Source organism: Piliocolobus tephrosceles, chromosome 6 (genome assembly GCF_002776525.5).
Source record: "Piliocolobus tephrosceles isolate RC106 chromosome 6, ASM277652v3, whole genome shotgun sequence".
Lineage (NCBI taxonomy): Eukaryota > Metazoa > Chordata > Mammalia > Primates > Cercopithecidae > Piliocolobus > Piliocolobus tephrosceles.
In genome coordinates, this window is record NC_045439.1 from 76,113,979 (window position 1) to 76,141,862 (window position 27,884).

At 37.4% G+C, this 27,884-nt stretch overlaps 1 protein-coding gene across 2 annotated transcripts in view; it reads left to right on the forward strand.

Moving 5' to 3' along the window:
• The window catches only part of DMXL2 (Dmx like 2), a 179,364-nt gene that overhangs the window by 131,127 nt on the left and 20,353 nt on the right, over nt 1-27,884 (forward strand). For both annotated transcript variants that reach the window (XR_002734719.2, XM_023227160.2), the window contains exons 21-29: nt 1,345-1,442; nt 1,856-2,021; nt 9,969-10,233; nt 14,603-15,684; nt 16,089-16,280; nt 17,889-17,965; nt 19,520-19,647; nt 21,754-22,002; nt 24,933-25,111. Coding sequence is in view for 1 of the 2 variants with exons in the window: in XM_023227160.2 (XP_023082928.2) it covers nt 1,345-1,442; nt 1,856-2,021; nt 9,969-10,233; nt 14,603-15,684; nt 16,089-16,280; nt 17,889-17,965; nt 19,520-19,647; nt 21,754-22,002; nt 24,933-25,111 (2,436 nt within the window). In the remaining variant the exon portion in view is untranslated. The remainder of the gene's footprint in view (nt 1-1,344; nt 1,443-1,855; nt 2,022-9,968; nt 10,234-14,602; nt 15,685-16,088; nt 16,281-17,888; nt 17,966-19,519; nt 19,648-21,753; nt 22,003-24,932; nt 25,112-27,884) is intronic.

The following is a 27,884-nucleotide window of genomic DNA, read 5'->3' on the forward strand; positions in this document are numbered from 1 at the left end:
AGCTGCATTCTCGCACACACGGGAAGAGTTGGTGGTGAAGAAGAACCTGGAAGTGCACCATCCTGCCTCCGTTCATCCAAACAATAATATACACATGATTTATTTCCACAAGTAATTTATTTATTAAAATTAAATCAAAGGGGTATGTACATTTTCCGCCTTGAAATGTATATTATAAATCAGCTGAATACAAATAAAATTCCTCTAAAACTGATGGAGCATATTGAAGCACTAAGTTAAATGATAGGGGGCAGAGAACACAATTAAAAGGGAGAAGGGAAAAGAGTATTGAAAGTAAAACGTTTTCTTTTTTTCCTTCCTTTTTTTTTTTTTCTTTTTTTTGAGATGGAGTCTCACTCTGTCACCCAGGCTGGAGTGCAGTGGCATGATCTTGGCTCACTGCAACCTCCTCCTCCCGGGTTGAAGCAATTCTCCTACCCAGCCTCCGAGTAGCTGGGACTACAGGCATGCGCTACCACGCCTGGCTAATTTTTGTATTATTAGTAGAGACGGGGTTTCACCACGTTGGCCAGACTGCCCTCAAACTCCTGACCTCAAGTGATCTGCCTGTCTCGGCCTCCCAAAATGCTGGGATTACAGGCACGAACCACTGCACCCGGCCCGAGAGTAAAGCATTTCCATGATGTAATTTTAGGTGTCTTCCCTTTTTCCCATACCTTAGTATTATAGCTTCCTGCTTTGCCATCAATGTGAGCTGATTAATAAAGCATCCAGTTTTTTTGTCATTATGCCTTTCAGCTTAATGATTTGCAGAGGCTGTATCTCAGCATCCTGGAAAAATCAGATATGGCCTATATGTTCTTATGTTTAAGACAGTATGATTACATACAGTATAACATGTTGAATTTTCAAGAAAAAGCTCACATCTGTTGAATACTCTGCCTTCTTTATTGCTTTTTATGTTAGTTTCAGTTCTACGTGGGTTCTATTCCCTTTTCTAACCCTTACTGTGTGACTGTAGGCAATTCACTTAACCTTTCTGTCTCAGTCACTTCATCTGTAAAATGGGGATAATGATAGAACCTCATGGTTTGTAGTGATGCAATAAGGTAACAAAAGGTGCATAGACTCGTGCCCAGTACATGGTAAATAGTCAATAAGTGCTGGCTGTAATTATGATTTTTACCATAATTACTGGCTTGCAAATGGTTATCTCTAGGAGCGTGTATTAATATTATAACCTACTGGAGATTGTGAAACAGAACCAACTTTTTCTGTCCCTACAGTTTCTATCAGCCATGGAAGTAGCAGGGAAACATTGTTGATTAATTGATTGTAATTCTTTTGTCAAATTATTAATTTAATATTTTATTTATCATTTAGGTTGCCAAAGCTTCTTTTCAAAGGAACAATGATGCCTTAGATGCTGCACTATTCTACCTTTCAATGAAGAAGAAAGCAGTAGTGTGGGGTCTGTTTAGGTAAGTTGCCTTGACACTTAACGTGATTCAACAGAATGAAGATTGTGCTGTAAGTAAGAAACCTAATGCTTTTGAAAATAATTAGGTGTATGAGCTTCATCAAATCAACTTCTATGCAACTTGGTTCCTTTAGCTGAAAAAAAAGGGTAAAATATATTTTCAGCTTAATCTAAGGGATGGGATGTTTTAAAAGTTGATAAAAGCACTTTGCAAAGTAAAAAATGCTTTCGTTTCCTATTTATGTATACATAAGGCGTTGACATTCCTTATTAGAAGAAGTGAAGAGATGCTTAATAACAAATGCCTGTTCTTCTTTTAGATTTATGTTTGAGGTTTTTATATTATATTTTTATACATTTTGTAGAACATTTTAAATTTGGTTTAACCACTTTATGTTTCTGCTTGGTTCCCAGGTCACAGCATGATGAAAAAATGACAACATTTTTCAGCCACAACTTTAATGAAGATAGATGGCGAAAAGCTGCTTTGAAAAATGCTTTTTCCTTACTTGGAAAACAACGCTTTGAACAATCAGCTGCTTTTTTCTTGCTAGCGGGTTCATTGAAAGATGCCATAGAGGTATAAATAAGAAAACACTTATAATACTTGTAAAAGATTGAAAACCTGAGAAGGTTGTAGAGGAGATCATGACTTTTGGTCATATGTTTGTAAGGACACAGAATAACTACAAAGGTTGCTGTACTTAAAATAGTGGCCCTGTGGTAAAGGAAAATATGAAACAAATGAAAAATTTCAGACTGGGCATGGTGGCTCTCGCCTGTAATCCCAGCTCTTTGGGAGGCCGAGGAGGGTGGATCACCTGAGGTCAGGAGTTCAAGACCAGCCTGGCCAACATGGCAAAACTCTGTCTCCACTAAAAATACAAAAATTAGCCAGGTGTGGTGGCACACACCTATAGTCCCAGCTACTTGGGAGGCTGAGGCAAGAGAATCACTTGAACCCGAGAGGCAGAGGTTGCAGTGAGGTGAGATCACGACACTGCACTCCAGCCTGGGTGACAGAGTGAGACTCCATCTCAAAAAGAAAAAAAGAAAAATTTCATATATGGCACATTGCATTTCAAGACTATGTGTAAAATGTATGAAAAAAATGCTGAAAAACAGTTTATGAATGTCGTCTTCCCGACCATCTTGTGATTCTGAACTATTTAAAGTATGTAGGTCACAACCTCCTTATTCTGTGCAGAAAGGCAGATACATTAAGCTGTTCTCTTTTTTTAATGAAATTCATAAATAAGGAACTGAAACTGCAGTTTGTACTGTTTTATAATATTTTATAATATTAGAATATTATATTAGAAAATGATGTGAGAAGGTAAAACTTCCCATTTTTTGATATGTAATCCTAGCAGCTGATTATGAGAGTAATCACAAATGTTTCTGTTTACTTCTGGTATCTTCCTCTTACATTACTTACTATCGTGTACAATATGAACAGGTAAAGGGCAAATACAATTGGAAATAATACATGATAGAAAAATATTCAATTAAGTGAAAGTACTTTAGTAATTTAAATTTAGAATTAGTAGGTTTTTTGTTTTTTTTTTTTTTTTTTACAATTATCCCAGGCATATGAGTTTCTTTTTTTAAATAACAAATACTTAAGTTTTTTTTTTTTAAATAGAGCGTTGTTTTATTTTTTATACTCGGTTTTGCTGTTGATAATTCTGATGTAATTTTTCATCCTTGTTTCTCTATAGGTTATTTTCTCTCTCTCTTTTTTTTTTTTTTTTATTATACTTTAAGTACTAGGGTACATGTGCACAACGTGCAGGTTTGTTACATATGTATACATGTGTCATGTTGGTGTGCTGCACCCATTAACTCATCATTTACATTAGGTATATCTCCTAATGCTATCCCTTCCCCTCACCCCTCCCCACAATAGGACCTGGTGTGTGATGATCCCCTTCCTGTGTCCAAGTAATCTCGTTGTTCAATTCCCACCTATGAGTGAGAACATGCTGTATTTGGTTTTCTGTTCTTGTGATAGTTTGCTGAGAATGATGGTTTCCAGCTGCATCCATGTCCCTACAAAGGACATGAACTCATCCTTTTTTATGGCTGCATAGTATTCCATGGTGTATATGTGCCACATTTTCTTAATCCAGTCTGTCATTGATGGACATTTGGGTTGATTCCAAGGCTTTGCTATTGTGAATAGTGCCACAATAAACATACGTGTGCATGTGTCTTTACAGCAGCATGACTTATAATCCTTTGGGTATATCCCCAGTAATGGGATGGCTGGGTCAAATGGTATTTCTAGTTCTAGATCCTTGAGGAATCGCCACACTGTCTTCCGCAATGGTTGAACTAGTTTACAGTCCCACCAACAGTGTAAAAGTGTTCCTGTTTCTCCACATCCTCTCCAGCACTTGTTGTTTCCTGACTTTTTAATGATTACCATTCTAACTGGTGTGAGATGGTATCTCATTGTGGTTTTGATTTGCATTTCTGTGATGGCGAGTGATGATGAGCATTTTTTCATGTCTGTTGGCTGTCTGAATGTCTTCTTTTGAGAAGTGTCTGTTCATATCCTTTGCCCACTTTTTCATGGGGTTGTTTGTTTTTTTCTTGTGAATTTGATTGAGTTCTTTATGGGTTCTGGATATTAGCCCTTTGTCAGATGAGTAGATTGCAAAAATTTTCTCCCATTCTGTAGGTTGCCTGTTCACTCTGATGGTAGTTTCTTTTGCTGTGCAGAAGCTCTTTAGTTTAATGAGATCCCATTTGTCAATTTTGGCTTTTGTTGCCGTTGTTTTTGATGTTTTAGACATGAAGTCCTTGCCCATGCCTATGTCCTGAATGGTAATATCTAGGTTTTTTAGGGTTTTTATGGTTTTAGGTCTAACATTTAAGTCTCTAATCCTTCTTGAATTAATTTTCGTATAAGGAGTAAGGAAAGGATCCAGTTTCAGCTTTCTACTTAAGGCTAGCCAATTTTCCCAGCACCATTTGTTAAATAGGGAATCCTTTCCCCATTTCTTGTTTTTGTCAGGTTTGTCAAAGATCAGATGATTGTAGATGTGTGGTATTATTTCTGAAGGCTCTGTTCTGTTCCATTGGTCTATATCTCTGTTTTGGTACCAGTACCATGCTGTTTTGGTTACTGTAGCCTTGTAGTATAGTTTGAATTCAGGTAGCATGATGCCTCCAGCTTTGTTCTTTTGGCTTAGGATTGTCTTGGCAATGCGGGCTCTTTTTTGGTTCCATATGAACTTTAAAGCAGTTTTTTCCAATTCTGTGAAGAACGTCATTGGTAGCTTAATGGGGATGGCCTTGAATCTATAAATTACCTTGGGTAGTATGGCCATTGTCACAATATTGATTCTTCTTATCCATGAGCGTGATACGTTCTTCCATTTGTTTATGTCCTCTTTTATTTCACTGAGCAGTGGTTTGTAGTTCTCCTTGAAGAGGTCCTTCACATCCCTTGTAAGTTGGATTCCTAGGTATTTTGTTCTCTTTGAAGCAATTGTGAATGGAAATTCATTCATGATTTGGCTCTCTGTTTGTTACTGGTGTATAACAATGCTTGTGATTTTTGCACATTGATTTTGTATCCTGAGACTTTGCTGAAGTTGCTTATCAGCTTAAGGAGATTTTGGGCTGAGACAATGGGGTTTTCTAAATATACAATCATGTCGTCTGCAAACAGGGATAATTTGACTTATTCTTTTCCTAACTGAATACCCTTTATTTCTTTCTCTTGCCTGATTGCCCTAGCCAGAACTTCCAACACTATGTTGAATAGGAGTGGTAAGAGAGGGCATCCCTGTCTTGTGCCAGTTTTCAAGGGGAATGCTTCCAGTTTTTGCCCATTCAGTATGATACTGGCTGTGGGTTTATCATAAATAGCTCTTATTATTTTGAGATACGTTCCATCAATGCCGAATTTATTGAGAGTTTTTAGCATGAAGGGCTGTTGAATTTTGTTAAAGGCGTTTTCTGCATCTATTGAGATAATCATGTGGTTTTTTTCTTTGGTTCTGTTTATATGCTGGATTACGTCTATTGATTTGCGTATGTTGAACCAGCCTTGCATCCCAGGGATGAAGCCCACTTGATGATGGTGGATAAGCTTTTTGATGTGCTGCTGGATTTGGTTTGCCAGTATTTTATTGAGGATTTTTACATCGATGTTCATCAGGGATATTGGTCTAAAATTCTCTTTTTTTGTTGTGTCTCTGCCGGGCTTTGGTATCAGAATGATGTTGGCTTCGTAAAATGAGATAGGGAGGATTCCCTTTTTCTATTGATTAGTTTCAGAAGGAAACTAATTTTCTATTGGAATAGTTTCAGAAGGAATGGTACCAGCTCCTCCTTGTACCTCTGGTAGAATTCGGCTGTGAATCCATCTGGTCCCGGACTTTTTTGTGTTGGTAGGCTATTAATTATTGCCTCAATTTCAGAGCCTGCTATTGGTCTATTCAGGGATTCAACTTCTTCCTGGTTTAGTCTTGGGAGAGTGTAAGTGTCCAGGAAATTATCCATTTTTTCTAGGTTTTCTAGTTTATTTGTGTAGAGGTATTTATAGTATTCTCTGATGGTAGTTTGTATTTCTGTGGGGTTGGTGGTGATATCCCCTTTAACATTTTTTATTGTGTCTATTTGATTCTTCTCTCTTTTCTTCTTTATTAGTCTTGCTAGCGGTCTATCAATTTTGTTGATGTTTTCAAAAAACCAGCTCCTGGATTCATTGATTTTTTGGAGGGTTTTTTGTGTCTCTATCTCCTTCAGTTCTGCTCTGATCTTAGCTATTTCTTGTCTTCTGCTAGCTTTTGAATGTGTTTGCTCTTGCTTCTCTAGTTCTTTTAATTGTGATGATAGGGTGTCAATTTTAGTTCTTTCCTGCTTTCTCTTGTGGGCATTTAGTGCTATAAATTTCCCTCTACACACTGCTTTAAATGTGTCCCAGAGATTCTGGTATGTTGTATCTTTGTTCTCATTGGTTTCAAAGAACTTCTTTACTTCAGCCTTCATTTCATTATGTACCCAGTAGTCATTCAGGAGCAGGTTGTTCAGTTTCCATGTAGTTGAACAGTTTTGATTGAGTTTCTTAGTCCTGAGTTCTAGTTTGATTGCACTGTGGTCTGAGAGACAGTTTGTTATAATTTCTGTTCTTTTACATTTGCTGAGGAGTGATTTACTTCCAACTATGTGGTCAATTTTGGAATAAGTGTGATGTGGTGCTGAGAAGAATGTATGTTATGTTGATTTGGGGTGGAGAGTTCTGTAGATGTCTATTAGGTCCACTTGGTGCAGAGTTGAGTTCAATTCCTGGATATCCTTTTTAACTTTCTGTCTCATTGATCTGTCTAATGACAGGGGGGTGTTAAAGTCTCCCATTATTATTGTATGGGAGTCTAAGTCTCTTTGTAAGTCTCTAAGGACTTGCTTTATGAATCTGGGTGCTCCTGTATTGGGTGCATATATATTTAGGATAGTTAGCTCTTCTTGATGAATTGATCCCTTTACCATTATGTAATGGCCTTCTTTGTCTCTTTTGATCTTTGATGGTTTAAAGTCTATTTTATCAGAGACTAGGATTGCAACCCCTGCTTTTTTTTGTTCTCCATTTGCTTGGTAGATCTTCCTCCCTCCCTTTATTTTGAGCCTGTGTGTGTGTCTGCATGTGAGATGGGTCTCCTGAATACAGCAAACTGATAGGTCTTGACTCTTTATCCAATTTGCCCATCTGTGTCTTTTAATTGGACCATTTAGTCTATTTACATTTAGGGTTAATATTGTTATGTATAAACTTGATCCTGTCATGATATTAGCTGGTTATTTTGGCCACTAGTTGATGCACTTTCTTCCTAGCATCGATGGACTTTACATTTTGACATGTTTTTGCAGTGGCTGGTACCTGTTGTTCCTTTCCATGTTTAGTGCTTCCTTCAGGATCTCTTGTAGGGCAGGCCTGGTGGTGACAAAATCTCTCAGCATTTGCTTGTCTGTAAAGGATTTTATTTCTCCTTCACTTATGAAACTTAGTTTGACTGGATATGAAATTCTGGGTTGAAAATTATTTTCTTTAAGAATGTTGAATATTGGCCCCCATTCTGTTCTGGCTTGGAGAGTTTCTGCCGAGAGTCCACTGTTAGTCTGATGGGTTTCCCTTTGTGGGTAACCCGACCTTTCTCTCTGGCTGCCCTTAACATTTTTTCCTTCATTTCAACTTTGGTGAATCTGACAATTATGTGTCTTGGAGTTGCTCTTCTCAAGGAGTATCTTTGTGGCATTCTCTGTATTTCCTGAATTTGAGTGTTGGCCTGCCTTACTAGGTTGAGGAAGTTCTCCTGGGTGATATCCTGCAGAGTGTTTTCCAACTCTGTTCTATTTTCTCCATCACTTTCAGGCACACCAATCAGATGTAGATTTGGTCTTTTCACATAATCCCATATTTCTTGGAGGCTTTGTTCATTTCTTTTTACTCTTTTTTCTCTACACTTCTCTTCTCGCTTCATTTCATGCATTTGATCTTCAATTGCTGATACTCTTTCTTCCAGTTGATCAAGTCGGTTACTGAAGCTTGTGCATTTGTCACGTAGTTCTCGTGTTATGGCTTTCATCTCTATCAGTTCTTTTAAGGTCTTCTCTGCATTGATTATTTTAGTTATCCATTCATCCATTCTTTTTTCAAGGTTTTTAGTTTCTTTGCGCTGGTTACGTAGTTCCTCCTTTAGCTCTGAGAAGTTTGATCGATTGAAGCCTTCTTCTCTCAACTCATCAAAGTCATTCTTCGTCCAGCTTTGTTCCTGTGCTGGCGATGAGCTGCGTTCCTTTGGAGGGGGAGATACGCTTTGATTTTTTGTATTTCCAGCTTTTCTGCACTGCTTTTCCCCCATCTTTGTGTTTTTATCTGCCTTTGGTCTTTGATGATAGTGATGTACTGATGGGGTTTTAGTGGGGTGTCCTTTCTGTTTGTTCTACTTCTAACAGGACCTCCAGCTGTAGGTCTGTTGGAGTTTGCTTGAGGTTCACTCCAGACCCTGTTTGCCTGGGTATCAGCAGCGGAGGCTGCAGAAGATAGAATATTGCTGAACAGCAAGTGTTGCTATCTGATTCTTGTTCTGGAAGCTTCATCTCAGGGGTGTACCCCACCGTGTGAGGTGTGAAGTGTGGGTCTGCACCTAGTGGGGGATGTCTCCCAGTTAGGCTACTCGGGGGTCAGGGACCCACTTGAGCAGGCAGTCTGTCCATTTCCAGATCTCAGCCTCCATGCTGGGAGATCCACTGCTGTCTTCAAAGATGTCAGACAGGGGCATTTACCTCTGCGGAGGTTTCTGCTGCTTTTTGTTTAGCTATGCCCTGTCCCCAAAGGAGGAATCTACAGAGGCAGGCCAGCCTCCTTGAGCTGTGGTGGGCTCCACCCAATTCGAGCTTCCTGGTGGCTTTGTTTACCTACTAAAGCCTCAGCAATGGCGGGCGCCCCTCCCCCAGCCTCCTGCCGCCTTGCAGTTAGATCTCAGACTGCTGTGCTAGCAATTGAGGGAGGCTCCGTGGGCATGGGACCCTCTGGGCCAGGTGTGGGATATAATCTCCTGGTGTGCCGTTTGCTAAGACCCTTGGTAAAGCGCAGTATTAGGGTGGGAGTTACCTGATTTTCCAGGTGTTGTGTGTCTCAATTTCCTTTGGCTAGGAAAAGAAGTTCCCTTCCCCCTTGCACTTCCCAGGTGAGGTGATGCCTCGCCCTGCTTCAGCTCTCTCTGGTCGGGCTGCACCTGCAGACCAGCGCCACCTGTCCCACATGCCCCAGTGAGATGAGCCCGGTACCTCAGTTGAAAATGCAGAGATCACCCGTCTTCTGTGTCACTCACGCTGGGAGCTGTAGGCTGGAGCTGTTCCTATTCAGCCATCTTGGGTGCCGGTTATCAATACTTAAGATTTTAAAATTGGAAGTTTAGCTTAGAAGATATTCAAGCAAAGAATTGAATATTTCTTTCAATATTCAATTGAATATTGAAATTCAATTGTTGAATTCAAGATGTTGACTGCAAGATGCCCTATTGCCTGAATGACCTCAAATGCTCACAACTGGTAGTTGCGTTAGCATATAGGCTCCCAGAGACTATGAATAGAACATGTGGCTTTATTTCATAAGTTATTTACTGTTTAAATATGAGGCAGATAGTAATAATTATCTTTATGCAGAAATGTATTTGGAAATTAAGAGGGAGTGGTATATAAATTCTAGTGTCGTATGTAGTATTTACTTTAAAAATGAATATTATTTAAATTGATCTAAGTCTGAGATGATATTAATAGACTTTGTTTCATGCTTATTTTATAAATGATCTGTCTAGTTTGGAAGCTACTAAGTTCCAACCTGTTACTCTTTTTGCTATTCCTTAATCTCCTATCAATCATTTAACTACGCTTCACTGTCCTTTCCCCCACCATGAGAATATAAATGGTAGATAATTTCAGGGTATTGATGGGATATTTCATCTCTCTAATTATCATTAAGTAAGATAAGTATTAAAATTTAAATTTTCAGGTATGTCTTGAAAAAATGGAAGATATTCAGCTAGCCATGGTTATTGCCCGTTTATATGAATCTGAATTTGAGACTTCATCCACTTATGTATCCATCCTAAATCAGAAGATTTTGGGTTGCCAAAAGGATGGCTCAGGATTCAGTTGCAAAAGATTACATCCTGATCCTTTCCTGCGTAGTCTTGCCTATTGGGTAATGAAAGATTACACCCGAGCCTTGGACACGTTACTGGAACAAACACCAAAGGAGGATGATGAACATCAAGGTAGGACATTTTGTGGATTTCTTTATTTTGTTTTTTAAAGGAAGAGACACTTTCTGAACTAATGTTCACTTAGATTAAGGAAAATCATTACCAGATTTGCTTTTCAACTTTGAGAATTTATTATTAAAATTTCTTGTGTGGCTAAAGGATTAGATAAGATTACCATCCTATTCTAATTACATATATATTTAACAAGCATACAAAAACTTTATGCCTCTGTGGTAAATTTTCTTTTTTCCTTGTTGTTCTAAATAATTTAGATATTACAAGCACTTAAAGGATATGTATCAGCATTGTTTGCAATAATTTGAAAGCAGTGGAACATTTTAAGTTTTTGTCAGTAGAATAGTTAAATACATTTTAATATATCCACATATAGAATCAGTGTGTCATTAAAAATTGAGGTAGATAGATGTGTTAATATGTGCTGTATTTTTAAGTGGAAAAAGTAAGATGCACAGCAGTGTGGTTCTTGTTGCATTTGACATATATATGTTGTACACACATGCACCTGAATGTGCACACATATTGTATCTACCTCCTCCATTTCCTTTGGTTGTTTCCTGAAACAAATCATAAGAAATGAAATACTGGTCATTGGTCACTGACTGTCTTTTGGGAATAAAAATGAGGAGATCCTTGTCTTTGACTTTTGACAACTTGACCATGTGCCTTGGAGAGGATCTTTTTAGGTTGAATCTATCTGGGATTATTTGAGTACCCTGGACCTAGATGCCTATCTCTTTCCCAAGACTTGGAAATTTTGGGCTGTTACTTTATTAAATATGTTTTCCTCACCTTTTCCTTTTTCTTCTTCTTCTGGAATGCCCATAATATGAATATTTGTTTACTTAATGGTATCCCATAAATCCTGTAGGTGTTCTTCATTATTTTTTTTCCTGTTCCTCCTCATCCTCCTCATCCTCCTCCTTCCTTCTTTTTTTTTTTTTTTTTTTTTTTTTGTCTGACTGAGTTATTTCAAAAGACCTGTCTTCAAGTTCAGAAATTCTTTCTTCTGCTTGGTCTAGTCTGTTGTTGAAGCTCTTGAGTATATTTTTTATTTCATTCATTGAATTTTTTACCTCTAGTATTTCTGTTTGGTTCTTTTGTATGATACCTTTCTTTTTGGTGAATTTCAAGTTCACATCATGAATTCTTTCCTGATTTCTTTTAGTTGTGTATCTGTATTCTTTTGTATCTGAATGAGTTTCCTTAAGACTATGATTTCCTTAATTATTTTTCTGGCATTTCGTATGTTTCCTTATGACTGGAGTCTATTACTTTAGAATTAGTATTTTCCTTTCCATTCTTTTTCTTTGGTGTCATAGTTCCTTGCTTTCTCATCGCTGGTGTGTTTCTACATTGATCCTATGCATCTGGTGGAAAAAGTTGCCTCTTCTAATTTTATGGAGTAGGGTTTATAGGGAAAGACTAGTTATTATGAATAGATCCACAGGTGTTGGTTTGGTGGAGTGCATTGGTTAGATGGATACAGTAGTGTAGTCTCCGTGTAGCTTCTTCAGCTGTAATCCACATTAGTGGCATTTGCAGTCCTCTCAGTTGCCTAGACTGAGTTTGCGGTGATGGTCATGTAGCTTTGCCAGGATGGGCTTGCTAGGCAGTTTGTCAGGTCAGGGTGCATATGTGCACACAGTGGGTCAGCCAGCTTAGGGTCTGGTTGGCTCGGATTGGGGCCACAGGTCTGTTACTCTGGCCAGGAGTGTGGGTACATGGTCACCTGGCCAGCCTGGAGGTGTGCCTGCCAGAAGCAGCCTGCAGGTCTGTTTCCAGGCCTCATATGTGGGCTCATGGCTACTCAGCTGGCTTGGGGTTTTGTCTGCTGGGGGAGGGGACAAGGCTGTTTCTCAGGCCTATGACACGACTGCATGGCTGCTCAGCTGGCCTGGGGGTGTTTCTGCAGGGTGTTGCCCATGGGTTATTTGTATACCTATGATGCAGGTGCAGGGCTGCTCAGCTGTTCTGGGACTGTGTTGGCTGGGGTGGCAGTGAGGCTGCTCCTCAGGCCTGAGGTGTGGGCATAAGGGTGCTCAGCTGGCATGGGGGCATTTCTGCTAGGGGCCTATGGCACTGTTTCTCCGGTCTGAGGCTGGTGCAAGGCTGTTCAAATGGCTAAGGAGTGTGCACACTGGGGGCAGTCTGCAGGGCTGTTTGACCAGGCTGGGATGTGTCCACCAGGGATAGCCCACAGGGCCGTGGAAATGGGCTCTTGGCTGCTTGGCTGGCCTGGTGGTGTGCTGCCAGGGGTGGCCTGAAGGACTGTTTCTCAGGTGCAGGGCCTTTGGCAGGCCAGAACTCTGAGTTCAGCGAGCAGGGGTGCTGCAGGCTGTTTCTGAGGTCCTGAGTGTGGGCATGTAGCTTCTTTGCCGGCCCAGGGGCGTATCAACTGCTCATAGGCCTGGGGACCTCTCTCATTTGGGGGAGGGTATGTATGTAGTGGTTTGGCTGGCTCAAGGGCAGGTTCACCCTGGGCAAGACTGCCAGATTGTGTCTCTGACTAAAAGTATGATGGTAGGGGTTGATTTCCCTGCCATGCAGGACCAAAGTCATAGCCAGTCGTGGACCTAGGCTCTGCATAGCTGGGATTGTAGCATTTAGCTGCCCATGTGGGCTTGGAATGAAGATGGGGCCCCAGTGTTGGAGAGGTACAGTGACTCCTGGCCCCCAGAGCAGTGCGCATGCCAGAGGTGACTGGTCTCAAGATAGTACTTTGCTGCAACAGCTTGGCTCACTGGTGGTAGGTGGAGGGCATACACCTTATGCTCCTAATCTGGGGCAATGCAGTTGCATGAATTTCTGACATCTGTCCAAACTGGACACAGGGTTTGCAAGTACTGTGGGATTCTTCTATTATAAGGACTGTAGATGTTTGTGGTGGCCATGAGGGCTGGTGGGGATCTTCTGTTTACCTTTTTCCTGCTGCAATGAGAAGTTCTTCCTGACTGTGGGCAGATCCAGTCTGGGTAGGGGAGATAGGGCTGCAGAGGCTGGGTACCTCCACACTGCTGTCCTAGACTTGCAGTCACCACAGGTTCATCTCCACTCCCCTGCTGCACTCTAGTGCTCTCCCTTTGACACTCCAGTCAAATCTTAGCTGTTTATTCATTGCCTTGGTCCTTTCTTTTCGGAGGATGAATGCCAGGTGTGTCTAGTCAGCCATCTTGCTGACATCATTCTCTTGGTTTGTTTTTATGGATGCTCAGATTGTTCTGTTGTTCACAAATGGAGCTTCTTCAGGTTTCTGAATTCTTCTGGCATTATTTCTTGATAGTTTTCTTGCTTTCTGGTATTACAGAATGTTTCAGGCTCATCTTGTACATTTCCTGCTCCAGACCTGGAAATGACCTTTCCTCCAAAGCATTCTGCTTCCTTTTAGTGGGGAATAATATTTAGAAACTATAGTTTGGGCACTGGGATCCTCATTGGTACTAATCTTGTCATAATTTCTATACTATTGCAATGAATGGAATTAGGAAATTTTTTTTCCTTAAGAATTTAGGAGTTTACCCTGATATTTCTCATGCACATATAGATTATAGGGTTCTTTCTTCTTAGATGTCAAGTTTGTGTCTTATAATGAAATGCTTGAATTCTCATGGCATGAATGTAGTTATTTGCTATCTGTGTGCGTATAAGTTTCAGAATAATAATACAGATATTTTTATAATAACATGATTCTGAGCATAATTTAAGCTTTTTTGCAGATTTTTTTGGTTTTATGGTACATTCTGCTAAGGATGTACAGTTAAATTACTTGTTTTTAACTCACTTTTTAGATTTCATCTCTGTGTGATTATGCTCCCAACTCAATAGATTGATTTGTTTAATTTTGCCTTTTGTGAATTGTGGTTTAGATTTGATTTTATTTTAAAATTATGTAAAATGTTGACATGGTGTTGAAATAAAATATATAAAACCAATGTATTTTCAGAGGAATCTAGCTTTTTTTCTCTGTTTTGCTCTCCCCTTTTAAGGAATCAATTACAATTTTTTTTGTGTTGTCTTCCATTTAAAAAAGATAAGCCAATATGCATGGGTGTGTATTTGTATTTCCTCTTCGCTGTCTTATATAGATAAAAGGTGGTTACTACATGTACTTTCTGCATCTTCTTTTTCTTAGTGTATCCTGGACATCACTCTATAGTGATAGGAATCACTCCATAGCATATTGGGAAATTCTTTTTATTTCAGCTGTACAGTTTTAATGATTGTATGTGCCATAGTTTAACCTATCATAGGTTAATATTTACATGTTGTTTTTTTGAAGAAATGCTGACGTATTTTATTGTTTTGTAATGTAAATACATATTAACATAATGCTTTGTGATTTTATCTCTTTGATTTCCATTAGTTATCATCAAGTCTTGTAACCCAGTGGCATTTAGTTTTTATAACTACCTTCGAACTCATCCTTTGCTCATTCGAAGAAATCTTGCCTCCCCTGAAGGAACTTTGGCAACCTTAGGTCTCAAAACTGAGAAGAACTTTGTTGATAAAATTAACCTCATAGAAAGAAAATTATTCTTTACCACTGCAAATGCTCATTTTAAAGTTGGATGCCCTGTTTTAGCCTTGGAGGTACTCTCCAAAATTCCAAAAGTAACCAAAACATCTGCCTTATCTGCAAAAAAAGATCAGCCTGACTTCATTTCTCACAAGATAGATGATGTACCTTCACAATCAAGAGCTCTGAGTGATGGTAGTGGAAGTTCTGGTATTGATTGGTCAAATGTAACTTCATCACAGTATGACTGGAGTCAGCCAGTAGTAAAAGTTGATGAGGAACCTCTTAATCTTGATTGGGGTGAAGATCACGACAGTGCCTTAGATGAAGAGGAAGAAGATGCTGTTGGTTTAGTGATGAAAAGTACAGATGCCAGGGAAAAAGATAAACAATCAGATCAGAAGGCCTCAGACCCTACCATGTTATTAACACCTCAGGAAGAGGATGGCCCTGAAAGTGATACTGAAGTTGATGTGATTGCTGAGCAACTAAAATTCAGAGCTTGTTTAAAGATCCTTATGACTGAATTAAGAACATTGGCTACAGGTTATGAAGTAGATGGAGGGAAACTCAGATTTCAACTCTATAACTGGCTTGAAAAGGAAATTGCTGCCTTGCATGAGATATGTAATCATGAATCAGTTATTAAAGAATATTCCAGTAAGACATATTCCAAAGTAGAGAGTGATCTACTGGATCAGGAAGAAATGGTAGATAAACCAGATATTGGTTCCTATGAGCGCCATCAAATAGAAAGAAGAAGATTGCAGGCCAAACGAGAGCATGCAGAAAGACGAAAGTCATGGTTGCAGAAAAACCAAGATCTCCTGAGAGTGTTTCTCAGCTACTGTAGCCTTCATGGGGCCCAAGGTGGTGGTCTGGCTTCAGTAAGGATGGAACTCAAATTTTTGCTACAAGAATCACAACAGGTGTGAATATCACTGTTTTTTCAATCTTGGTTATTTCAATAATTTCAGTAGCTCTTGCAGTTATAGCTATAAAGCTCTTTTACTACTTTTTACTAGTTAATCTAAATATGTTCAGCTCCTTTCTTTATAGGAGGCAGATATTTATACTCTATGTGGTCTTAGACTGAAGTTTTGATAATAAGGAGTAGGTTTAAAAGCTTGAGAGTATTCTTGTGTCATATTTCTCTTTATATACCATCTACATCTAGCATAGTACCTGGTACATACTGGGTACTCAATAAATTTGTGTAAAATTAGTGATCGAACATACTCCCTTTACACAATGTTTATCACCAGTATTCTATCAGATAACTGATGAAATTTTTTTAACTACTTTGAAAAAAATAATTCACTATCACCCACAGGAAACTACAGTAAAGCAACTCCAGTCGCCACTACCACTGCCTACCACCCTACCTCTGCTTTCAGCAAGTATTGCGTCAACAAAAACAGTCATAGCTAATCCTGTATTGTACTTAAATAATCACATCCATGATATACTTTATACTATTGTTCAGATGAAAACACCACCTCATCCCAGTATTGAAGATGTGAAGGTAATGTAAAGTTTATGATCATTTGATATTATACACACTGAGAAGGTAAATATGTTATACCTGTCTTTTAATTTGAACTTAGAGGAAATATTTTAATGTGCTCTTGTGTGCTACCTTTCTCACTCCTGATCAGTTCAAGACTATTTGTCCAATGAATGTAATTTAAAAGCAAGTGTTCTTACTTCTGGAAAAATTATTGTCTTCCTTTAAGACAGACAAACAATAAAACTAATTTTCTTGACAGTATTCTTGCCACTTAATATCCCTGTAGATCCTCCATTCCCCTTAAATGAACCATTAAGTTGGAAATATTTATGATTATTTGTTTATACGCCAAGATATTATGAAAATACAAGTTGGAGAGTATCTGGGAGGGAACTGTGATTGGTCACAAATGGTCCCAGAGAGAGTGTCCTTATTACTGTTTCCTTGGTGGTTGTGTTTATTGGAGGCAATAGTTAGAGGTAATCAGAGTTTCGGCAGTTACTATCGCAAACTATATTAATACCCCGTGCCAAGATCTTAAAAACTGATTCAGTCCAAGAAACACTAGGGAGCTTGGCAGGATCTGGGAAGCTGATCAGACTTCCACTGTCCCAGTCTAACTGTATTTGTGCTATGCTTTTTCCAGTTCTAGTGGCTGATGCACAATTCAGATCCCCTGTTTTCTTATTTTTTATTTGTTTTGTTTGACAAGCACATTTAATCTCTGGCAGTACATTCTTCTAAAGGCTTGGTCATAACCAATTAGGGACTTCTCATCCATAGTATGAATTAACCTATATTAGTATTTTAGCAGAGATTATTTAAAGCATTTGTTAGGTGAATAGGGACATGCAGAAAAGGCATAAAAAGCATATGAATTCAAAGTAAACATTTCTGGTTCCTAGAAATTTGGGTAAGGCTTTCAAAGAGTTATCTGTATAACATATGAAACTGTTTCTAAGGTCCCTTCAAATTTAAAGATTTTGTGAGTCTGAAAATATTGATTCAGTATAGCATTTCAGGGTTTTTTTTTTTTTTTTTTTAGTATATGGAGAAATTTAAAACTTTCTAAATGTAAAATTCTAAGACTATCCTCAATTCATGAGTACCAGGTAAATTACTTACTTTCTGGAAAATTAGCTGTTTCACACAGTGATTAATACATTTACTAAAAAGATTTAATTCATTTTTATTGATAAGATCAAGTCTTTATTTTCAACAAGGTGAATTTCATGCGGCAAGCTTAAATAAAAGCTCTGAAAATTCTATTCTTATTTTGCTTTTGCTTTTTTTTTGAATATTACTATTTAAGCTAGTTGTTAGGCTAGGACAAATCCCTGTAATACAAACATTAGCACTTTGCTCAGGGCCTGGTAAACGGCAGGCTGACAGTAAGTAAATGTTTGATTAAAATGTGTCTGAAACAATCAGCTTTGTTGTGGCATGTGTATAAAGGTGGGTGAGAGTTACTTTAGGAGATTTAAAGCAGAGTTAGTAGTCTCATCTAGGATTCAGTCTTACTTATGATGTTGCTAGGTTTCCTGGATGTTTTCTAATTTTTGAAATATTACTGTTGTGTAGAAATGTTAGTACAAAATGTAATTGTGGCTGTTTTGGTTTTAGGTGCACACACTTCATTCACTAGCAGCATCACTTTCTGCATCAATTTACCAAGCATTATGTGACAGTCATAGCTACAGGTAAAAAAAAAATCACCCAAAATAGTATTAATACAGCAAAAACAATTAAACTGTTCCAGAGTTATATTAAGTTTCTATTTCCTAGGGACTGAAAAATCCCTAAATATGACTGCCATGATATTTTAATAGATGAGAGAGAATCAGAAATAAAATAATTATTTGTTTAGTTATCACCTAGTAGTCACAGAGAAATAAAGTAACAAACAGTAAATGTAAATTACCATCATTACCATCTTTTTTGTTTTGAAGAAAGAAGAGTTTACTGTCCATAATAACTTATAATATGAAATTTTCTAATTGTTTTTCCTTAGAAACAATTTCTTTTTGTATTGGATTAGCAGCTATTTATTTAGCTAATTATCCATTGAAATAAAAATACTTTTGAAAACTGAAAAAGTACATTCCTAAAATGGAATTATTTAAATTACTTTTACCTGCCCATTTACATATGATGTAAAAGTCTTTGGAAGTGATATCAATTAGAAGAAAGAGACTGAATTTTTCCTAATATAAAATTGCGTTCATTAGTATGTACTTTGCATTTTAATGACTAGAGCAATATAAGTAGCAAGAAATTGAATCACTTGGAAAGATAACCTAGATTTAAATGAATTATATTAATAAATGAAAAGTTTATAATAGTAGATTGACATTAAATTGATATTAAATATATGTCTAGCTTTCTTTCTTGTAATGGTAGCATCCTTTTGTGGGACCTTTTGGTATCAAGTAAAGAATTATCGATCAAAATGGCCTGTACTCTGATTGTAACCTAATTAAGGCTGTGTCTAAATAATTCGAAAGATTAGAAATGTAAATAAGGAAAGAAGTTGATTTAGTTGACTGTTGTCATCTAAATGATCAAAGATAACTTGTTTGATGTCAGTCACCATTAAAATGGCACCAAATGAAAATGCAAATACATTGTTTTTAAATATGTATTTTCCAGTTAGTCGGCTATGATTTACTAGACTCAGCTTGACTTTCTGCTTTTATATTTCCCCCAACTTCACAAAGATAGCAATTAATAGGGAAGTAAATATTATTAAACAGTATTTAGGGACATTTAATTTCAGGTTTAGGTATTTCTAAAATATGATTCTCCAAGTTTTAGTTCATATTTTAATTTAGAGTTAAGCTTGCACAACTTTTGAGAAAAGAAATGCAACCCACTAATACCCTGAAACTTTCTGCCTACTATATCCTAGTACCAACAGTAGTCCCCTTACCTCAGACTTTGTAAAAACACAAAATAAAAATTAGTGGAAATAGAAAAGATTTTAAAGTATTAAAGTGGCATCTGGAGAAAATTCTAAAGGAATAAATGTCATCTGCCCAACATAGTAAAATTTGTTATTTTGTTTTAAAAAAAAAAATAAGCATTTGTAACTAATTTCAATAATTTTCTAAAATAAATTTTTATTAGAACAGTGAATGCATTTTAAGAATTTTTGTTTCTTAAAGTAGCCGTCTAAAATAGATGATGTGCATAAAGTGCAGTTTTTTATTACCTCTCTTACAATGATAAATAACTGAACCTATTTGTTCTGGCAGTCAAACAGAAGGAAATCAGTTTACAGGAATGGCTTATCAAGGACTTCTTTTGAGTGATCGTAGAAGACTAAGGACAGAAAGCATTGAAGAACACGCAACACCAAATTCATCTCCTGCTCAGTGGCCTGGTGAGAATTTAAGTGATTAAAAAAAAAAAAATCTTCTATTTGGCAATTTCTTCTTAAAAGTCTACTGACCAGTTTCCTGCTTGTTGCTGGATTTAGTGAGTGGTTTCTTGCTTTCTTTGTTTTTTGATGATGTTTTTCTGCTATGGATTAGGAACTATGAAGTACTGCAGTATTGTCTGAAGACTCAGGAAATTAAGGCTCCATAAAACCAGCTATGTTAAGCAACGTAAAAAAGCAATGTCTTAACATCCTTCATAAGGATGGAGCACATTATCTTTCTTAGAAATTTTGAATTAGAGTCTTAGAAAATCACAGACATACCAGAGAAAATATAGTTGTTCTTGGGCGTGTAAATTTATGTACTGGGGTAGGAGTGACTATTCTATGGTACATATATCATGCAGTCTGACAGTCCTTTTTTTCTGGTTGGCTCTCTTTCTCATTTTCTACCTCAGTTATTTCAAAACTTCTCTGCTCTCTTCAATACCTTAAGTGTATATTTCAGATTACTTTAACCATCGCCTTATAGAAACACATTGTTTTCATTTTAACCTCTTATTTCAAAATAATTTCAGACTTGCAAAAAATTGCAAACATAGTACTAAATTTCACCCAGATTCCTCAAATGTTAACATTTTACCATGCTTGCTTTATCATTCATTTCTTCTCTCTCACTCACTTGCTATGTTTGTGTATCTAAGTGTATTTTTTTTTTTTTTTAAATTGAGAGTAAGTTGCAGACCTGGTATCCTTTTCCACCTAAACATTTCAATGTGTGTTTCCTATAAACAGACCTTCTCACATAATTACCAAATTTAGCATTTATGTGCTGTAATCTACAGAGCTTTTTTGAATTTTGCCAGTTGTCCCACTAATGTGCTTTTTGGGGCCCATATGTAACATTTAGTTGTCATGTCTCATTAGTCTCCTCTGATATGGAGTAAAGTCTTCCTTCTTTCTCTTTCACAATCTTTGACACTTTTGAAGAGTACCAGCAGGTTATTTTTTTAAAGTGTCTCTCAATTTGGGCATTTCTGATGTTTTCTCTTTTCCTTTCCTCCCCTTCCCCCTTCCCCTTCCCCTTTCCCCTTCCCCTCCCCTTTCCCCTTCCCCTTCCTCTTTCCCCTTCCTCTTCCCTTCCCCCTTTCCTTCCCCCTCTCCTTTCCCTTCCTTTCTTTCTGTTTTTTTTTTTTTTTTTTTTTTTGAGACAGAATCTTGCTCTGTAGCCCAGGCTGGAGTGCAGTGGTGCGATCTCGGCTCACTGCAACCTCTGGCCTCCTGGGTTCGAACAGTTCTCCTGTGTCAGCCTCCTGAGTAGCTGGGACTACAGGCACCCGCCATCACGCCCAGCTAATTATTTTGTATTTTTAGTAAAGATGGGGTTTCACCATATTGGTCAGGCTGGTCTCGAACTCCTGTCCTCAGGTGATACACCTGCCTCGGCCTCCCAAAGTGCTGGGATTACAGGTGTGAGCCACTGTGCCCAGCCCTGATGGGCACATTTTTCTTAATGTTGGATTCAAGTTATGTATTTTTTGGCAGGGATACCACAAAAAAGATGTGCCTTTCTCAGTAGGAGGTATAAGAGGCATATGATGTCATTTGGCCCCAACTGCTATTAATTTTGATCACTTGGTAAGGTGGTTTCTGCCAAGTTTCTCCATTGTAAAGTTACTTTTTTTCCCTTTGTAATTAATCAGTATCTTGTGAAGAGTTTGAGACTGTGTAAAATATTATACTTTCACTTGCTAATTTTAGCATCTAGTAATGATGTTTGCCTGAATCATATTACTGTGGGGTTACTAGATGGTGATTTTCTACCGCTATCACTCATTTTATGTATTAGTTGAAATTCTACTGTAAGAAAGAGCTTCCCCTTCTCACCTTTTGTTCATCTACTCATTTATTGTATCATTGTAGACAAATGGATGATTTTATTTTAATAGGCTATAATCCATTCCTATCATTATTTATTTTATTGCTCAAATTATGGAAATATTTTGTAAAATATAAATGCATAATTTTGGATAAGTTGTAAATTTGGATGTTTTTTCCTTCTGGTTCTTCATCCTGACATACTTCTTATGATTTTATATTCCCTTATAGGTGTGAGCTCACTTATTAATCTCTTGAGTTCAGCCCAAGATGAAGACCAGCCAAAATTGAACATTTTGTTATGTGAAGCTGTTGTTGCTGTTTACTTAAGTTTATTAATACATGCTCTTGCCACAAATTCCTCCAATGAATTATTTCGGCTTGCAGCCCACCCATTAAATAATCGAATGTGGGCTGCTGTTTTTGGAGGTGGTGTAAAACTTGTTGTGAAACCTCGAAGACAATCAGAAAATATTTCAGGTAAGATAAGTTTGATACCAGTAATGGAGGTAAATGTTAATTATTTTGAATGTTAAAATTTTTTTAATGTTTTAAGAAATTTCACTTTGAAGGTAAGCGATGCTTAAAGCATAACCACTCTTGTTATGACAGCAAATAAACCCATGATATAATAAAAATATAGTTTGTTACTTTTATTTTTATAGAAATAACGTTTTTGAGGTTGATAAAGCAGGACATGTTTGAAGAAGATTAAAAATAGAGGAAAGGTAAAGGTAAATACAGAAACAATATTAAGGAGCAAAGTCATACCAAAAGGATAGTTCTAAGAAAATAAAATGAAAACAAAAACAAAAAGGATAGTTCTTAATTACAGAAAGAAAATTTAAATAAGTGTTCAAAATCTTTAGCGCATACCGCGCGTAGTTGGCTTCAGATTAAGTGTATGGTCATGTGCAAGATAGCCATTCCAATCATACACAAAAATAAAATAAATTCTATTTTGTTTTTATTCTCTAAAATATGTTCCCTTAGTCTTCAGTGTGATAGTATTATTCCATTTTCCTTGTGTGTTTTTTCTTCCCTCATGGACCAGAATATATTTTTCATCCCACTTTTGAAGATGGTAGGATATGGTGAGGTATAGACTGATGCCACAGGAAAGATTTCTGTCTTGATGCTCATATATAGAAATCATCTTAATTCATCCTTAGAAATGGACATATTACAGATGAGGAATCAGTGGCACACAAGTTTAAATGACACTAACCTCTGTCTTCAGTGTCTGTGATTGAGTTAAATAAATAGGTTCCTGTGTAAGTCATTGTAAGGGAGATGATCTCATCAACTCCCACTGTTTCCATTCCCATTAAATGTGGATACCTCTGAATCTCTTTCTTGCTGCTTGGTTATAGTCCACTTTAAACTTAAAAGTTTTTCCTCAAAATTGTTTCTTTCTCTGCCTGAGTTTTCTGATTTTTTGTTCGTGGTAATTTATCCATCAAATCATCCATGCTTAAAATCTGCCAGTACATATTTATATTAGCATTAATTTATTCACTTAACACCTATGAGGCAATTAACAAATGATATTTCAGGTATGATAAGAACTGTGATAAAAATGGAGTAAGTGGAAAGAGAGTGATGAGGGAATGGGAATGGACCAGTTTAGTTAAGGGGGTTGGAAGACATGTTTCTGATGAGCAGAGCTGTAAGGAAGTTAGGAGTCACACCATGTGGATATCTGAGATCAGAGCACTCCAGGCAGATGAATGCAAAGGTTCCGAGGTAGAATTGAGTTTGGCCTTTTCCAAGAACTACCCAGGGACCATCATGGCTCTCGTGAAGAGGGGGAGTGTTGTAGGAGATGAGAATAGAAAAGTAGCGGGAGTAAGGTCCTTTAGGATCATGGTAAAAGTGTTAGTTGTTCTAAAGAAAGAAAGGAGTGACATAATCTGATTCAGCTTTTCAAAAGAACTGCTCTAGCTGCTTTGTGGAGAATAGACTGGGTAACATAAATAAGAGTAGGGAGCCTGGTAGTAGGGAGGCTAGTCCACTTAAAAGATAATTGTGGGTTACCATCAAGGATGAAAGGATCAACAAAGTATGTACGGTGTATACGTGCAGTGGAGTGTTACTCAGCTATAAAAGGATTGAAGTACTAATGCATACTATAATCTGTATGAACTTCAAAAATAGGCTAAGCCAAAGAAGCCAGACACAAAAAGTCTCATATTGTCTGGTTCCATTTATATGAAATATCCAGAATAGGTAAATCCATAGAGACAGAAAGTAGATTGTGGTTGCCATGGGCTAGTGGGAGGGAGAAATAAGGAGTGACTGCTTATTGGATATAGGGTTTCCTTTTGAGGTGAGGAGAATGCTTTGGAACTAGATAGAGGTGGTGGTTGCGTGACATGTTAAATGTACTAAATGTCACTGAATTGTACACGTTAAAATTGTTAATTTTATGTTACGTAAATTTTGCCTCAATTAAAAAGAAATAATAGTGGTTTATCCTAGGGTGTTAGTTATGGTCAGAGTGAAAAGTGATGATATTCTGGATATAGTTTGAGGTTAGAGCCAATGATTTGTTGATGAATTGTGTGTGGGGTAGGGAAGAAAGAAGAGTTGAGATAAAATTATTTTCTGTGATGGGGAGGTTTAGGAGAGGAGCAGGTTGACTTCTACTTTCTCGTCCTCTCATATCCAATTCCTGAATCCTTTTGCTATTTCTTTTGTGTATCACTCATATACAACCCTTCTACTTTTTACCACCCACCATATTAGTGCAGGCCGTTCTTATGTCATCTTCCATCTTCTCTCTAATTGATCAGACAAGCCATACTTCATTGTGTGACTAAAGCTTAAGAAGTGTTAGTGAGAATTGCCCAAAACACATGTTCCCAGCTTCATAGCCACAGACTTGTCCTAACCTAACTCTAGACTTTGTTGTCGATGTTACTTCCCTCCATAACTCCTGTCTGCCAAAAATAATTGACTCCTAATTTACCTAAACTTTCTTTGATTATTTGTTTATGTTGCCCTTTTCCATTTTTCCATTGAACTTCCGCCCTTCTTTTAAGGCACACTGTTAAATTCTACATATTCAGTGAATCTTTCTTGAACCTCATAGCCAGGGGTAATCAGTCAATCACTCACTTTAATATTTATTGAATATACCACTTATTTAGTATATTTTATATAGAATTACTTTAATCCTTATTTTATGGAGCACATGGCAAGATATGCTTTAATGCTTTATCTCCATCTGCATCTCTGCCTTGACTGCTGGAAAGCTGATTCAGTAACTAGAAAAGTTTAGAAGCACAGGAATAAGTAATTTAGTCTAGACCAAAACATGGCAAGAGTAGGATAAAAAGAAAGCTTAACTCTATCAATTAACAATGGAAAATGAATGCCAGATTTTTTTTCCTTCTATCTTCATTTAGCACCTCCTGTCCTTTCTGAAGACATAGATAAACACCGTAGGAGATTTAACATGCGAATGCTTGTCCCTGGGAGGCCTGTAAAAGATGCTACCCCACCACCGGTGCCTGCAGAAAGACCATCTTACAAAGAAAAATTTATTCCTCCTGAACTTAGTATGTGGGATTATTTTGTTGCAAAGGTAAGGAGTGTGAGGAATGCAAGCTATAAGATAATTGTATCATCTATTTTATTAACTCTTGCATGTGTCTCACATAGGAATGATGGGGTAGCTTTTGGATTGAATCACCATAGTTTAGACATTTATTAAGTCTAGAAACTGAATAGTCATAGTAAATTTAAGGATGATCAGTTACTTGATGATGTAGGAGACAAATTAAAATCACATGGGAGTTGGGTATAAATCAGAAGTCAGGTTATTTTATAATCAGCACTATCTTTTTCTAGTGACTGGAATACTTGTAGCTACCATCTAGGCACCCGCCTTCTAATTATCAGTGGCTACCTTGGTAAGCATGGGATTAGAATAGAAGGAGATGGATGGACATTTGAGGGTTTTATCAGGCCATGATGAGGCCCCATGATACATCTCTGTTTTCCCAGAGCAAAGGAAACTTCTCAGGGGATCAGAATACTCATGGTGACTAGATCTGGTATAGCCCCATTTCATACCATCGTGGGTGCATGCTAATGTTTGCTTTTCTGCACTTTGCTTTTTTGAGCTCATGATTCTCCTTCTGTTGGTATGTTTCCGTCTTTACATGTGTTAACTCTGTTGTCACCTTGCTGTGCGTACACATTAGGGAATACATCTCCAGAGTCATGCCTCTTCCCATTTTTAGACTTTTATTTGATCTCAGAGTTATTGAGGTGCTGATCCCATTCCGTTTTTTTTGTATGCTAAGAAGCTGATCCTTAAAAAGTCTTTCAATGTGAGTTTGGAAGCTTTGTTTTGTTATCTAAAGACTTTGAGGCCAGATGCAGTGGCTCATACCTGTAACCTCAGCACTTTGGGAGGCCAAGGTAGAAGGATGCTTACATCCAGGAGTTTGAGACCAGCCTGGACAACATAGACCATGTCTCTACCAAAAAAATTTAAAAACATAGGTGCAGTGGTGTGTGCCTGTAGTCCTAGCTGTTTGAAAGGCTGAGATGAGAGGATTGCTTGAGCCCAGGAGGTCAAGGTTGCAGTGAGCCATGATTGTGCCACTGCGCACCAGTCTGGGTGTCGGACTGAGACAGTGTCTCAAAAAAAAAAAACCCAAAAAAAAGACTTTGGTTATGTCAGTGGGTCTCAAAGTGTGGTCTCAGAACCGGCAGCATCAGCATTGCTTGGGAACTTGTTTGAAATGCAAATTCTTGGGTCCTCCCTCAGACCCCTCAATCAGAAACTCTGGGAGTGTCAACCAACAATCTGTGTCTTAAAAAGCTCTCCAAGATGGTTCTAATGTGTGCTAAAGTTTGAGAACTACGGGATTGGGCACATTGTGAGTGCAGATTTCCAGGTTTACACTCTATCAGAGTCCGAGTTATACTTCCAGAGTCATTCTGGCCTATCCCTTAAGGCTGCCAATTGAGTTGTACTTAATTGTATTTAGCTAATAAACCAGGGAAGTAATAAAGCACTCTTAAAAATGTATAGGCAGTTCCCACTCTTACCTTTTTAAACTTTTTATTTGCCATGAATGAAAGCTCATTGCATCATTAACGTGAGTGATAACAACATTAAGATTTGTAAATGGTAATGTGCTCAATTAATTTTTGTTTTTCAAAAATGTTTCCTCCTGATACATATTTTGAAAATTTGGAAAATGCAAAATATTATAAAGAAGGGATATAGCACTCATCTATGCAAAGATAACTGTTACCATTTTGGCCAATTTACTTCTAATCTTTTTTCCTCAGATTAAAAAAGGTATATAATTGGATCAGTATATGTAGTTTTTTTCTGTTAACATTAACAAGGTAAACAGTTTTTATACCATTAAAAACTTAGATAGCTATCATTTTTAAAACTTTAGTGTAGAAAACTTCCAACATACACAAAAGGAGAGGTAATGGCATATGAATCTTTCATCTACCATCATGTAGCTTCAAAAATTATCTACTCATTGACAGTCTTGTTTCATTTATACCTCACTCCACTACTTAAGATTGTTTGGAAGCAAATCCAGACATGAAATTTCATTCAAAAATATTTCAGTATTTATTTTTGAAAAAAAGAGGGTTTTAAACAGATCTACACTAATGTTACACCCACCGAAGCACACTCACAATTCTTTAATATTATCACATATTCAGACAGTATTCACATTTCACCAATTGCATCTTAAACGTTTTTATATAGTTGATTTGTTCAAATCAGGATCTAAAATACAATTCATACCTTGCAAGTGGTTGCTACATCTTCAGTCTCTTTTAATCTATAGGCTCCACCTCCGTCTCTCTCTCTCTTTTTTTTTTTTTAAACTTAACTCCTACCCTTTTTGTTTGCCCTGAAAGAATTTTGACGTTTAGAATTTTTCAACGGATTTTGCCGATGGCATCACCATATTTTGTTCCTCTGAATCTTGTAAAGTGAAAGTTAAATCCAATTTCATTCTGATGGGATAGGAAGAGGGAGTGCAGGATTAACTTCGTCGGTGGTTTTGTATATTTCTGTCAGGAAGCTTTTTATGATTTTAGTTGATCTTTGCCTACATTTATGATTTCAGTGAAAGTTTTAAATTATGATGATATAATCCTGTCATTCATTTTTCATCTATTTGCTGGAATGTCTCTTCATCAACCTATTCAGTTACCCTGAAGTACATTTTGAGTTAGAAAGACATGATAAATGCTTTATTCTTTGCTTTTGTGTACCAGTTTTCAAAATGATGAGTTGATTCCCAAGCATCCTTCAGAGAAGGCCAGTGAGTTTTGTTTTGCTTTCAGTTTTGTTATGAGCTTATAGA